Consider the following 15,029-nt stretch of genomic DNA (forward strand, 5'->3'; position numbering starts at 1 on the left):
TTTCACTATCTCTACTCTACTGTGCAAAATAAGAAAGTTACTCTAGAAATACTCTTATATATCAACATATAAAACCTACAAAATAATTTTTTTTAATGTAAAAAAAAATGAAAAACGAAAAGAAGCTAACATGGTATCTGAAAAGTAATGAAGATAAATTTTCATGTTTACCAAATTACACATTATATGTATATATGTTTTATTTAAAAATTTAAAAATTAAAATTAATGTAAACATTAAACTTTCACTTATTAAAATAAAATATCTTTATGCTATTTATTATAAAATCAGTAAACGTATGACGTGTTTGTGATAGAAGAATAATATAAAATATATTTTACTCTTTTACTACACTATTCGTTTTATTTATTTTCTTTATTTCTTGATCTTTTTGACAATATCTCAATTGTGCAAAAAATACATGTTTATTTATTTTCTATATAAAAATAAGATCATGAATAACTTGTAGGAAACAACATCCATATTAAAAAAGAATTAAGATATTAGTCACATCATAATATAACACATATGTCATTCGAGAAGGGACCACACTGTTTTCAAACTTACAAACCACTTTACACATTAGATCCAATTGTCTATAACCTAATACAACTGCCAAAAGAACATTCACGACTCCAACACAAACATTGGCCTTCACTACGATGGGACTGGTTAAATTTTAAATTAATGGTTCAATTTTTTTTTCTGTTTTTCTTCTTGTTTTTTTTTTCAATTTTACACCCACCATTTTCTTGTTATGGTTGTTTACAGACTACACTGTTCTTTTACCTTTCATCTTCTTCCTAACACTGTTAACCCTCATATTCTTAAGTGAAGTCATCAAATTCAGAATACCTATCACACATAAGCAACACATCATGTAAGCAAGAACAAAAAATTCTTAAACATATTTCATATTAAACCAACCCTACACACACTCTTTGAAAGTATATTTGTGTCGTACATATATTATGTATTTTTTTTTTCTTATTGTGTTCGTGATTTATTAAAGTATTATTTTTTTTATAAAAAATATTTTTATAAAAAATTTAATAAGATTTTTTTTATGGTTTGAGATTATTGTTTGGTGAACTATTTATGTTTTTTTTATGTATTTTGAAGTTTGATATGATGATATACTATGATTGTTGTCAACGGGTCTCTTTGATTGTTTTTTGAAAATCAATATTTGTTGGTAGTTTCTGTTGAGAGTTTGTGATAGACTATGGAGTAAGGTCCTACAAATAAATCATATTCTAATATACAATTAGGTCATGACCTAAGATGATAACTGTTCTTACAACAAGGACCAATAATACTTAAAGCAGGTTGACAAGATTCAACTTTATATAAATCTTCTACTCTTGGGCTGGACTCTCTTGGTTTCTCCCTCAACTAGGTGCTCTCAGCTTCTTCCTCGACTAGGTGCTCTCGGCTTCTTCCTCGGCTAGGTGCTCTCGGCTTCTTCCTCACACAGATGGGGGGGGGGACCTGCAAGGCGCTCCGATGCCAAAGTCATAAACAGTTTTATGTATCATCAGACAAAAAATCACTCTGCCTTACCTCTTATGTCGAATTCCTATTTATACAATTTTCCAAATGGGCTTTTCACTTTACCTTTTGGACTTTCTTTCTACACCATTTTATTATTTTCACACCCCTTTTCACAGGTTTCTTATGTAAATTCCGACCTTGCTATATATATATATTTTAGTTTTATCTTATATATATATATATATATATATATATATATATATATTGTGACAACCGAGAGGTCATTTTGCCATTAGCTTTCGGCCTGACCTCTCGGTTTTGACCTATCAGTACAATAACATATTTTTTTTATCAAGCTCAACATGTTCCACTTTTCTTAGATTCACATGACCATGACCCTAGTAATGAGTCATGTGTTTGGGACTTTACCATAAATGGTTGTTTAATTGATATGACGTTAATTATGTCTTTAAGTGAAAATGGTTTAACGAATGAGGTTGAACAAGTATTCTTAAAAGGAAAATGTGCTATGATCCTCTTATATGTTAGTTGAAGGTGATGAAAACAAAGAATCAAGTGAAAAATTACACTAAAGTAGTGTTAATTTCTTCCAAAAAAAAACATTTGAAGGATTTACACTTAATGAGTCATAAACAAATATATATAAGAGTTTAATACATCATCTTCAATTTAAAAATTTGAAGTTCCAATGTTTGTAGATTTTTTTTCTATTTATATATTATTCATATTATTAATCAATAATCTCTCTACTCGAAACTTCAAACTTATATTAAACTTATGTGAATTCCTAACAAGTTTATGAGTTGCTTACGGATAATTGGATAGTTGAAAAACAATTAAAAAAAAATTAGATCGTAAATATCTACCAAATATTACAAGTAAAATATTATAAGTGAAAAATAAAAAATATATATTTTTATAAAGAATAAACAATTTAAAGTTTCTTAATAACATGTGTTGTGTGGTCATGTAGTTTATAATTTTCTTTTATTGTGAAATTATGGTCACCTTATTGTTATTTTAACATGTTTAAAGAAAATGTTATTTTTAATTTTAAATATTCTATTAAATAACATCTACTTCAATTAAGAACACTGGCTAAATATAACAAACATCTCATTGATTCCATTCAACATTACATTACAAGAAACATCTCATTGAATCTAGTTTAGTTATCAACTCATTTAAAAAAAAGTTTTTGTGTATAAGAATAAAATATACGTATGTACTTCGACCTTTTTTTATCAAATATAAACTTCAAATAATTAATTAACTTTTTATGTAATTAAAAATTTATCTGAACTAGATTTTAGATTATCTTTATTTACGCAAAGAACAATTAATTTGTTAGAATATTTCAGACTACTAGTATTATGAAGTGCATGTTTATGAATTTGGACCATGACTTTAGTTATTTTGACTTCGGCTTTTCTAGATTTGGAACGAACAATCTTTACTAAAAAAAAGAAGCTTCATTTCTAAAGTTCAAATTATGTTTATAATAGTCTCGGTTGCTTCAAATTTTATTTATTTAAAATTTTGTGATATATGCGATATCTATATCAGGTTATCTGAAAATAATAATTATTCTATTATTTTATAAATTGGAAATTTAAAGAAAAATAAAATAATAATAAGTATCTTTAAGTTGATGTTTAATTCCAAAATATTTGTTTGAAAAAAATTATAATTAATATACATATTTATCATAACCTTTATTATATTTCTTTATTATTTTTATTTTAAGATATGTATTATAATTAATTTTAATTTTTTTTTTATTTTTAATTTCATTAAAATTTGGACAATTGATTTTGTATTAAAAAATCATGATATTTTATATTCTTTATAACACATATTTTCATTTTCAAAGAATTAAATCCTAAGACCATTAAAAAATATACAGTTGCAAAGGATATTAAATAAATTTTAAAATGATTAGAATTATAGAACATTGTAATTTTATTTTATTTCACAAATATCAAATTGAGCAAATTTTTTAAAATATATTGAAACTAAACAAAGTAGAACACATAGATTAAATCGTATTTTGACTTATTACGGTAATACCCATGCGTATTCTCGTTACACTTTGATACATTAGGGATGGCATTGGCATGTAAATCCATCGAATACTCTTTGTCACTCCCAATCACATGGCCTGGTTATGGCGCGCAGGTGCCAAATTCTCTCTTGTTGCCTCCGCCGTTGGCGGCGGCGTCACTACGGCGCTCATTGCTACTTCCGACGACCCCGAGACGGCTCTCAAGCTTTGCACCACCGTCCCCCATCGCCTCTTCAGCGACGCGGTCACGGCTGCTAGCATTGCTTTCGGTACTTTCGATCTACTTTAACCTCCTTTGTTCTCGAACTTTCTATGAACGCTCATTCAATATTCCGCGTGTTCTTTTGTTGCTTTTTCAATTCTATTTACCGCCTCATGGAATCGATTACTGAAGCGTGATTACTGATCAGTTGTTAAGACAATTGAACTTGTTGGAAATGTATGTACGTTTACACTTTAGGCTAAATGGTTCAATAGTTAAATTTATGCACGATTATTTTCTGAATTATGGATTGTTGAGTAAACTACCCTTCTAGCTTCTCAAATTTTACCGCGCTTTCAAAGCAGTCCCCAAAACTAACGAAATTAAAATCCTACAATCACATTGATCCAAAATTCAAAAAAGGTATCCCTTAAGAGATGATGTTATTATATATGTTTAGAGGCTAAGTAATAATAAGCGGTTAAATTTAGGGACTTAGATGAAACAATTGATCAATTTTTGCACTAGTTTGATTTTTCTTAAATTTTGTAAATTAATGTAACAGTGCGTTACACTTTCAAGGACCAAGTGGTGATTTACTCAATTATGATTTGTGTGATTGTGTCTGTAGGGTAGAAAACATATTTTTAACTTGTTAGTTATGTGAAAATGAAGCTTGTATTAGTAAAGCTGGTTATGATTTTGTGTTATTTGTAGATTATGAATATTCACTGTGGGGACTTCCGGATGGGAGTATTGATAGGGAGAGAATCAAGCATGAAGTTCACCTCCGGTCAGCACAAAAACTTCAACACCTTTGTTTTAAGAATGGAGGGGTTTATATAAAGCTTGGACAACATCTTGGGCAATTGGTATGCTTTAATTTCCCCTCCTATTGATTTTAAAGGGAAAAATAGATACGGAGACCACCAACTTCATTACTTGCTGGTGTTGTCCATCTCTTGCACAATAGGCAATGATGAGTTGTTTGATTATTCAATTATTTACAGGAATATTTAGTTCCTGAGGAATATGTTCAGACAATGAGGGAATCTATGCTAAATAAGTGTCCAGTTTCTTCGTATGAGCAAGTATGCAACGTATTCAAGAGAGAGCTTGGTGATACTCCAGATAAAGTATATACTATGTGTTTCATTCCTAATAGACAAAGATATTGTTTTTGTGTAATTAGTTCCGTTGGTCATTGATTTTGTCTATAGCGGTGAATGAGTTTTTCCTTTTAATGTAGATATTTTCTGAGTTTGATCCAGTTCCAATAGCAAGTGCTTCCCTTGCACAAGTTCATGTAGCTCGCATGCATGATGGCCAAAAAGTTGCTGTCAAGGTTCTGCTTGTTGCTAATATTTTGTTATATATGTGCAAATTTGGATCAGTTTGATTCTATGTCAGTATTAATGCTTTATTATTAATATTTGTTTCATATTTGTATCTGTCAATGTTTGTTCAGGTTCAGCATACTCACATGACGGATACTGCAGCTGCTGATCATGCCACTGTGGAATTGGTTGTAAACACATTGCACAGATTTTTTCCCAGTTTTGATTATAGGTACAGCTTTGATGCCATCGGCAGTGAAATTTACCATCATCATTATTGTGGGAAGTTTTAAAAGCCATTTGATGGATGTGTGCATTTAATTATTGGAAAAAAATAATGGTCTAAGTTGTCTCTATAGCTATAGTTTTAATGTCCTCAGTTTCCATCGGTTGCTATGCACTGATCGTTTATTGATGTTCTGTTTACTTCTGTCTACAGGTGGTTGATTGATGAGATTAGTGAAAGTTTGCCCAAGGCAAGTTGCTATTTAACTTTGAAGAAATATCTATGCCTAAAAATATATGCATGCTTATTAGTGGATTATGTTTAGTGGACTGGTTTAACTTTCAAGATTGATTTCATTGTATATTATGACTATGTACATCTTTAATTTTGGAATAAAGTTGGTGTATAGTTAAAACCATTTCATCAAAATTTGATGGGAACCTTAAATACATGTTAAATTCAGTTATATCATGATCATATAAATAAAAAAAGCCATCATTTTCCTCTTTACAAGCCAATGTGTAAATTGTTTAACCAATAAATCATATGGGTCAAAGAAAATTCTAATTTTTTATGCTTACCCCCCTCCCCTAAGAAAAGAAGTCATGTAGGGTAAAATATTACTTCTTTAGTTGGTTTGGAAAATGTTTAAAATTTGTGGATTTAAGTTTGATAATATACCTAATATGAGTTCACTTTTTGTTATAGTCAGGTTTCGTGTTAGGATGGTATTTTATCTTCAGTGTCTGTTTGTTTCTATTGACTTTCTATATTGTCTTTTGAGGCTGGAGGTGGGATCTGCATTAAAGCCTTGATCTGTTTTTCTATAGATGTTATCTAAAATTTATTTACTTTTCTTGCTAACCTTATTATTTTTCATTCATTCATGACATGACATTTACGATATTTTACTTGCGTAAGAATTTTTTGAGAAACATGTATAACCATGCCCTAATTGTTTTGGCTACGAGATATGATGTGCTAGCATGATTAATATTTTTTACTCGTAAAAATTGCTTGAGATGTATTGGATTTTGGAATTTTATGTTTTTCATTCATCATTATTAAATTCTGTTTTATTTTCTGCTTCATGTTTTCCCTGTTTGCTATTTAGTTTCTTAATATTATTATTGCAGGAATTAGATTTTTTAACTGAGGCAAAGAACAGTGAGAGGTGTTTGGATAACTTCCACAAGTTGTCTCCTCATATTGCGAATTATGTATATGCACCAAAAGTTTATTGGAATCTGAGTACCTCGAAGCTGCTGACAATGGAATTCATGGATGGTGCTTATGTAAATGATGTAAAAACCATTCAGAAACTTGGGATCGACTTGCATGAACTTTCAACACTGGTAAGTTCATGTTTATGGGTTTCACTATGGACACTTGTACAGTGGTCAACAATAGGTTTTGATAGTGTGTTGGTTTTTCGTGACATTATTGTCTGCGTTCAGATATCTTTGATACGGCTACATGTGTCCATGAAGTTAGGAGAGTTAATGATGAGCATTTTGATTGCCTCATGCAATTAGTTCCATTCCATATATGATTTATAAGCAAAATAAAGGGCACCATGGTACCATAAACTCATAAAGCTCCTACACACAGAATTGTGCGATCTCTGTGTGGGTTTAAACTGTATATGTGGCCGCCTTTTCTTTGTATCTTCAAGATTCTCGAGTCAAATCTGTGATTTCTTGGTCATATGGTGATAACTTCAACTTTTACGCCAAGGTTCCCTTTCATTTATTAATTTAGTATGTGATCAACATTTTTGCAGGTTAGTCAAACTTTTGCTGAAATGATGTTCAAGCATGGTTTTGTACATTGTGATCCGCATTCTGCTAACTTGTTGGTTCGCCCATTGCCTTCCAGTAAAACTAGCATTTGGGGTAATTATTCCTTCCCTTCGTGCCTCCCTTGCCGAACTATAACTATTTTCTATCAGTCATTATGGCCCTGAAATAGATTAGTTGTTTCTTTTCGACTCATTTAGACTATTGTTTTGTTTTGTTAATTTATCTACCACAAGAAAGAAAAAAATAATCTATAAATTCCTCCCCTTACGTATGAGATGGTGTCACCTTTAACATTTGGATACTAATGGCCAAATCTTGGACCAGATAAATTTGGCTTTTCTAAGAGAAAGTTTCAAGCCCTAATTTAATATGGGATGAGCAATTCATATCTGTTTTCTAGAATTATGGTGGCATTGGCAAAAATCCAAGGAAAAATTAATAGCTATGGTTGGCATTAACAAATGTCATATGAAGACTAATAAACTATTCTATTGAAGACTAGACTCTAGACTAATAAAATTTTATCATCACTGATGCACCAAAATGGGGGAGCTTGATAAGGGGGTGCAATAAATGGCCCACAACAGGCTGCACCAATGGTTCTCCACTGTTATTTGCAGAGACATTTGGGAAGATAAGATGACTGCAGAAGGATGAAGACCATCCCATGCTGTCTGTTTAGATTAAAATTGAAAATTGAGATGCATGTATAAATATGTGATTATGAATTTGAAAATATTATACAGCAAAATGGTTGTTTATTTCAACTGTTAACGAAAATATTTAAGTACCATTTCTGATTTCGAAATTAATAAAATTGCAATTTCAATTTGAATATACCATAATGTTTTGCACGCTTTACATTATCAACCATCCAAATGCAGATATTTACTCTCTCCATAAATATCCATGCTCTTGTTCTATTAAAGGTTTTGGTTTGTTTGTTCACCTCTGTCTCCAACTTTTTGTTTGATTTTTTACAATAACTGCATTGTTGGTTACTAGGATGTCAGTGCTTTTTTTTTAATTCGGCCATTTATTTCTCATATAGGCAGGAAAAAACCACAGTTGATTCTTTTAGACCACGGACTCTATAAAGAGCTTGACTTCCAAACAAGAACTAATTATGCTTCATTATGGAAGGGGTTGGTATTTGCTGATGCTAATGCAATCAAAGAATACAGTGCAAAGTTGGGAGCTGGGGAGGATTTATATGCACTCTTTGCTGGAGTTCTAACTATGAGGCCATGGAATAGGGTTGTTGACCCATCTATGGATCATTTGGTTATACAGGGAGATGAGAATGAACGATTAGAACTGCAGGTAATATATAGCTTAAGGGAAAAATTTCGTAAGAGTTGTATTTCAGTCCCAGGTTCATGTTTTTTTGGATTACAATGCTTGCACTTTACATTTCCTAATACCACTGTAAGTAATACTCATGTTCCTGCTGGTTTTGTTACAGAAATAGGTAAAATTCTTGATTCTTCTCTTTTTTGTCTCCTGAATCCTGTGATCTGCAGTTTAACCACTTGTTTTAAGAAATTGGTCGACTACAGCTTGGTTCACTTTTTACTGAATATTTAAATAAAAAGTCAGTCTGTTTTTACGGTTTAGGGTTTTGCATGGTCAAACTTCCTTGCTTAGCATGCCCTTGAAGGAAAAGAAGCTCTAAAATGACTCTCCTAATTGTTTTGCAGATGTACGCATCTCAATATTTCCATCAGATCTCAGAGCTTTTAAGGAGATTACCACGCGTGATTCTTCTAATGCTGAAGACAAATGATTGTTTACGAGCGGTCAATAATTCTCTGGTAAATACAACTATGTTTTCCGTTTGCTACATTGCATGGCATGTGATTTGATTGATGAATACTCTTCAAACCAATGTATCTTGTGTTTAATTGTAAAATATCCAGTCCGGCGAATAGAAGTAAAAATAGCAATGGAAACTTGAGATTGTCCTACTTGCTGTGTCTGTTTATAATAGATTTCCTTTTCTTTTTGGGTATCATGATCAGTCACAGGGATCATCTTTGGAGACCTTTTTTATCATTGGAAAAGTTTCCTCGGAGGCTGTCATTGAAGCAAAGATGTTGCAAAGCAAATCACTTTTAACATGGTTAAACGTTAAATTGGATAAGATTTTGCTAGAAGTACGACTCTGGGGAATGCAGATGGCCTTGTGGGTTTTGCAACTAAGAAAGGCTTTGTCTTGGTCTAACCAACCATTATAGAAGAATTGATCTGCCTCATTATTTGCTACATTTTATTCTTTTGGGAAATAAACTCTTGTATTTTTTGTGTCCGTGGTCACAAATATGTAACTTTTGTTTGAGCTTGTGGAATCTCTAAAACATAGAACATGCACTTTGAAGGTTGAAGAGGGTGAAAGTAAAGGAGCAAGTCATACTTGTGTTAGCATGTAGGTTTTACTGTATTTGGTGACGCAGAATATTGTTGTAAACTCCCATTAATTTATGGGGAAACTGTGAAATATAGAGATTACTTTTTGACAATAGTTTCAATGGTTGTCTTCGAGTCCATTCAAATGGCTATTTTACATGCTTTCGTTCCTTGTGTATGTATTTGTGACAAAGAAATTCAGTTCTCTACTAGATATTTGAAGTTAATAATTTATTATTATGACTAATATTTTTGTAATACTTTTTTAAAGCATTAATTATAGCTAATAAATATTTTTTATGATAAAATATAGTAATTATAATAATAAAATTAATATTAAAAATATACTTATATTATAAAAATATTATAATTAATAATATCGATTATTATTATATAATAATAATTAAAACTAATATTATTATAGTGAATCTAAAATAATATAAAGAATTATGATTTCAATAATATTGTTATTATTATAAAAAATAATAATATCATTGATCATATTTTATTATTAAAATAACATGTTAATACTATTTTATTATTATAATTACTATTACTATTAAGATCTGAATTTTTTTTAAGAATAAAATTGATACAAGTGAAAATGGAGCATGGATATTTTGTTATAGCTAATATATAACTAATTTTCTTAAATAGTGTATTTAAAATATTTTAATGTTTTGACTTACAAAAAATCTAAGAAATAAAAAATAAAGCTAAAATAAACAAAAATAGAAGAATATATTTTTTTTCCTCAATGAATATCATCATAAAATTAAGTATTAATAGTAGTCTCAAAAGAATATTTTCCTGTCCTAAGCAATAATCATTATTCTAAACGTATCGGCCTAATAGAAAGAATACTTTTGCAACCCTAAAACAAATACACTACTTATTACTTAACATCCAACTTTAATAATATATTAAGATTTTAAATTAAAAAGTAAAATAAAAATATATTAAAATAATATTATTTTAAGTTATCAAGGGAATATAGTAGAAACTATCTTCTTTAGTTGAACTACTTAGTGAGATGGTAAACTTTTAACCTTTTAAAACTTTATTTAACATGATTATTTATATTAATTTTATTAATGAGTAGAATTTTGATACATTAACTATTTTTTTCACTTACTTTTCATCCAATAGAGAACATCAAAGTAAATTAAAAGTGGTTTTTATGTTTTTCTTCCAGAGAAAATTTCTATGCATTTTCTATCCCCAATAATCCTTTTTTATATATATATATATATATATATATATTCTTTTTTTCTTCACATTTTCTTAACTATTCAAATATATTATCTCTTAAATAATATTATAAACTACACTTATCTTATGATTGGAATATAAAGTTAAATTTCAAAATAATTATACTTATATTTTTTTAGGAAAATATTACTTTAACAATTGCACAGCGAAAGACATCCTATTTATAATTTTGTTTTATCTCTTATTTATTTGTTTAGTTGTAATCTAATTCGAGTTGTCAATATATTATCATTCTTCTTTTAATCCTAACAAAACCATATATATTATATCATTCTTCTTTTAATCCTAACAAAACCATATATATTATATAGAGTGTTGATATGTTGAATTGCTCTAAATTAAAAAAAGAAATAATCTTTTTAGTAAAATGTAGGTGATGAAATTTTGAAAGATTAAAATGGTCTAGTTAACTAAGTTGCCAAAATAATATTTTTCTACTATAAGTTATTATATGAATAAAAATATTTGTATATTACTAGAACCGTTACCCTTATCTCTTATATCTTGTCGGAGAAAAAAGGTTGACAAGTAGAAAGAATGATCTGAAGGTAACATCTCTTGAAAATTAAATTTACGTTCCTTATCAACAATCCTCTAATTCTTCACCTACTCAAACAAACAATTACAAAATAGTTGTTTATCGCCTAAGCCATAACCAAGCAAAAGTCAAGTCCCAAGAAACAACCATCACTGATGCTATTCTATAGCTCCCCAAAAACTGTCCCAGAATCATGTTCCTTAGGATGGTGTGTGATATTAGTGTTCTCAAACGCCATTCCCCCAAACCCATATTGCTGTATAATAAGCAGAGAAGAGCTTGAACCAAAACTATTGGATGCCAAAATGTCCCCTACCACACCAAGTTCAGGACAATCAGTCCATTTCATCAACTCTGACAATATCAAACAGTTTCTACCTGCTCCTTCACCTACAATATACAAATCATAACCAATTTGGTCAATCTGATTAAGCACTTCAGGAATATCTTCACGACACCGAACTTCTTTCTCTGAATACTTTATAGAATCCTCATTGCTCACTGCTTTCAGTCTGAATGCACTCACGTACTCATCATCCAACTCCTTCTGCTTCTCACTGTCTACCACCACAGATAACAGTCCATGAGACTCAACCTGCGACATAACATCAACCTCTGCAGCCTCACCAAACATGAGAATCCTCACCACAGACAGTTGCACCCCTTGATGCTTTGACATCCTCCATGCAACAGCCAAGGCTTCACGGTCATCAGGGCCTCCGATGAAAACCATAACCACTCGCAAGTTCACCTTGAACAACGATGCAAGTCCACGGTCAACAAAGATTCCAACGGTGCATGGTGCATCTCTCATCACATTGCGGTTTATTTCTTGGAAAACAGTGTTGGCTGTCTCTAGAATGCCCTCTATGTTTGATTGCTTGTGGAAAGGAAGGAAAATCAGGTTTGCTTGTTTCTCCTGTGAGACGTTGTATATGTCCTCGTGAATGGTTGAATAGGAGGATACTGCTGCAATGATCTCCACGTTGCTGTGCTCATTTATGGCTGCGAATGTTTTGAAAATGTTGGTGATGCTCTCCAAGTCTTCCTGTGGTTTGGTGAGGGCTTGTCCACCACTCTGCTGTTGGTTGTACTTGTTGATGTGGGAAGCCAAAAGGGATGCGGTGTGTCCACTTAGTTCAACAAGCTGAAGTGCAAACACACGCAGAGAGGAGAGCTTTGTGGTGTGATATGCTTCAAGCATGTTGATCATTCCTGTGGCTTGTCGAGGGTTGTGGACACATGCTAAAATTCGCAGCTCTACTTCGGCCTTTAAGTTTTGTATGGTCTTGAGTTTGTTTTGTTTGTATAGCTTTCTTGGTTTGTATATAGCGTTTATGATAAGAGGCGCCATCATGGTCATTATCAGAACAGCTATTGTCAAAATTGAGAAGGACTCCACACTCAAAATCTGAGACCAAACAAAAATAATGGTCATTTAGCAACTGTAATTGAGTAAGAAAGGAACTATGACTGAGTAAAAACGGAGTATGATACAAAAATTTAAAAAGTAAGGGTGTAGTTGGGGGTATAAGTGGTGTAAGTTCCTAAGATTCGGCATGTATGGTTTTTTGTTGTTGCATATCTCTTATGTTTTCAGGCTGAATGCTAATAACGTTGGCCTTTAGCCAACAAAGAGATTTGGTGTTTGTTGCAGGTTCTTGAGATGGTTATCCGGGTAATGAAGAAGGAATGAAGTTTATTGTTTTCTTTCCTTTGCATTGTTTTTACATTGGCCCATTTGGGTGGAAGGATTTTATGTTTTCTATTAGGTGTGTCTGCGGTTCTGTTGGAATGCTCAGTTTGGTGTTTTGAGACTTGTATTTTCTGACCATTGTGTAGTTTTTGTGCGATGTTAGGATTGGAGATTGAAAAGTATTGCGTTGCAGTATTCGTCCATTGCTTTTAAATTGGTCGAGTTAGTAACATTGATTAATGAGTGTTTTTGTCAATCTTATAACCTCGTTGCTAATATACATTTATCTACTTCAATATTTGTTTTGAATCTTCATTAGGCTTACTCTATGTTCATTCATGAAAGCAAAAACAATTTATGTAATGAAATTACTGGATACCTGTTTGTCCCAGGCACTGTTGAGCATTAATATTGGTAGGATGCCCTTGGTGTTCATGAGCAGTCCAATAGACAAACCATCAAGAACAGACATGCCATAAAACTGAGTGGCTATTACTGTGCTTAAAATCTTTGGGAGGAATGAGAGGAGCAAAATGAAGAGCACCAGGCCCAAACCTTGAGTTTTTATGACATATATTGCTCTCAGCCTTATGCCACAACTACCAAAGAACAATGGAGCCAGATAAACAACCCCAAAATCCTCTGACCTCTCTATGAGCAAGTGAGTAAATTTGCCACGAGGTATCATTATTCCATAAACCAGAGCCCCAACAACAGGGTGTGTCCCTAGCAGATCCGTGACTGCTGCAGAAGCATATGCTCCCATCACCACAATGAACAACCCGTTATTGTCCCACTCATTTTGATTGGTTTTTCGCACTATTATATCCACCAAATAAGGACGTATCAGAACGAAGCAGAAAAGCACATAAATTATAGTGCTCAGCACCGAGTAGATGGCACTTCCACCGTTTATGGCAAACGGAACCAACATTGCAAACATGACCCAATTATAAAAGTCACTGATCATGGCTGTTGTTAAGGTCACTCTGCCAAGTCCTGTGTAGAGGAGCTTCAGATCTGCAAGAATGTGACTAACCATAGGAAAACCTGTGACACTCAAAATTAAGGTCCAAAACATATAAGCCTTTGGGGTGTCGAAATTTGCCCAATACTCTGAGGGTCCCTTGTACATTTTTAGAGCCAGAGCATATATGAAACCCCCACAAAACATTGGAATCACAACGCCAGCAATGGCAATGCTTGTGGCCTTCTTTCTTCCTCGTAGGAATATTGTGTCGAAATTCATGTCCAGACCAGCCAGGAAGACCATGTAAATGAGTCCCACGTATGATATGGTTTCAGTTGTTAGGATTGACTTCAAAGGGGTCAGAACCTCAGATAAAGCTGATGATCCAAATAGTTCTGGACTTATCATAATACCCATCTGCAACAATAATTACCCACAAATTAATCACAATGCACAACCTCAATTTCTGTAAAGTTTCATCGTGATAATTATAACATAATCCGTTAATCCAAACTTTTACATGATTATCAAAACAAAACTATAATTCTGATTGAAAAAATATTGTTAGATACGATATTTTATTCTTTATAAATGGGTGCAAAACTCATATTATAAGTCAGTTTTATGAGATTCACTTAGGTTTAAAGTTCCTTCTTTCTTTAACCTGTTATCAGAGTCATTTAAAGTCTATCTTATCAAAGATTTGTTGAATCTATCGTACCACAGGATGCTGTCGGGCCATTATCGAGTAAATGAATGATAAAAGCATCTAAATAATCATCTAAATTTGGTTTTGCATGTAATTATGTATATATATAGTATGGATGCATGGTTCATATGCAAGTTGGGAGCATTGAAAGAAGCAAAGAGAGGGATAGAAGATGATGCACTTGCCAAAATCTCAGAAACAAGACGTGGTTGGTTTAAGGGTCTGAGGAGATAGTACAAAATACGAGTGGATAACAACATGAAAGCAACTTGGGCTGCCAAGGTAGGAAGG

At 32.0% G+C, this 15,029-nt stretch overlaps 2 protein-coding genes across 2 annotated transcripts; one reads left to right on the plus strand and one right to left on the minus strand.

Annotated features, from left to right (window-relative positions):
* The first annotated feature begins 3,602 nt into the window (after nt 1–3,602).
* LOC137815069 (putative ABC1 protein At2g40090) lies at nt 3,603–9,675 on the plus strand. The gene is made up of 11 exons (XM_068618100.1): nt 3,603–3,849; nt 4,500–4,654; nt 4,793–4,918; nt 5,032–5,127; nt 5,251–5,351; nt 5,559–5,595; nt 6,482–6,700; nt 7,129–7,240; nt 8,199–8,470; nt 8,848–8,961; nt 9,169–9,675. Exons 1-11 carry the CDS (start codon nt 3,672–3,674, stop codon nt 9,382–9,384), a joined length of 1,626 nt encoding a protein of 541 aa, XP_068474201.1. The 5' UTR covers nt 3,603–3,671; the 3' UTR covers nt 9,385–9,675.
* Nucleotides 9,676–11,243: 1,568 nt separating this feature from the next.
* LOC137816259 (cation/H(+) antiporter 15-like) lies at nt 11,244–14,481 on the minus strand. The gene is made up of 2 exons (XM_068619337.1): nt 13,439–14,481; nt 11,244–12,774 (listed from the first exon to the last, which is right to left on the minus strand). Exons 1-2 carry the CDS (start codon nt 14,444–14,446, stop codon nt 11,527–11,529), a joined length of 2,256 nt encoding a protein of 751 aa, XP_068475438.1. The 5' UTR covers nt 14,447–14,481; the 3' UTR covers nt 11,244–11,526.
* Nucleotides 14,482–15,029: the final 548 nt, after the last annotated feature.

Source organism: Phaseolus vulgaris, chromosome 1 (genome assembly GCF_000499845.2).
Source record: "Phaseolus vulgaris cultivar G19833 chromosome 1, P. vulgaris v2.0, whole genome shotgun sequence".
In the NCBI taxonomy this organism is placed as follows: domain Eukaryota; kingdom Viridiplantae; phylum Streptophyta; class Magnoliopsida; order Fabales; family Fabaceae; genus Phaseolus; species Phaseolus vulgaris.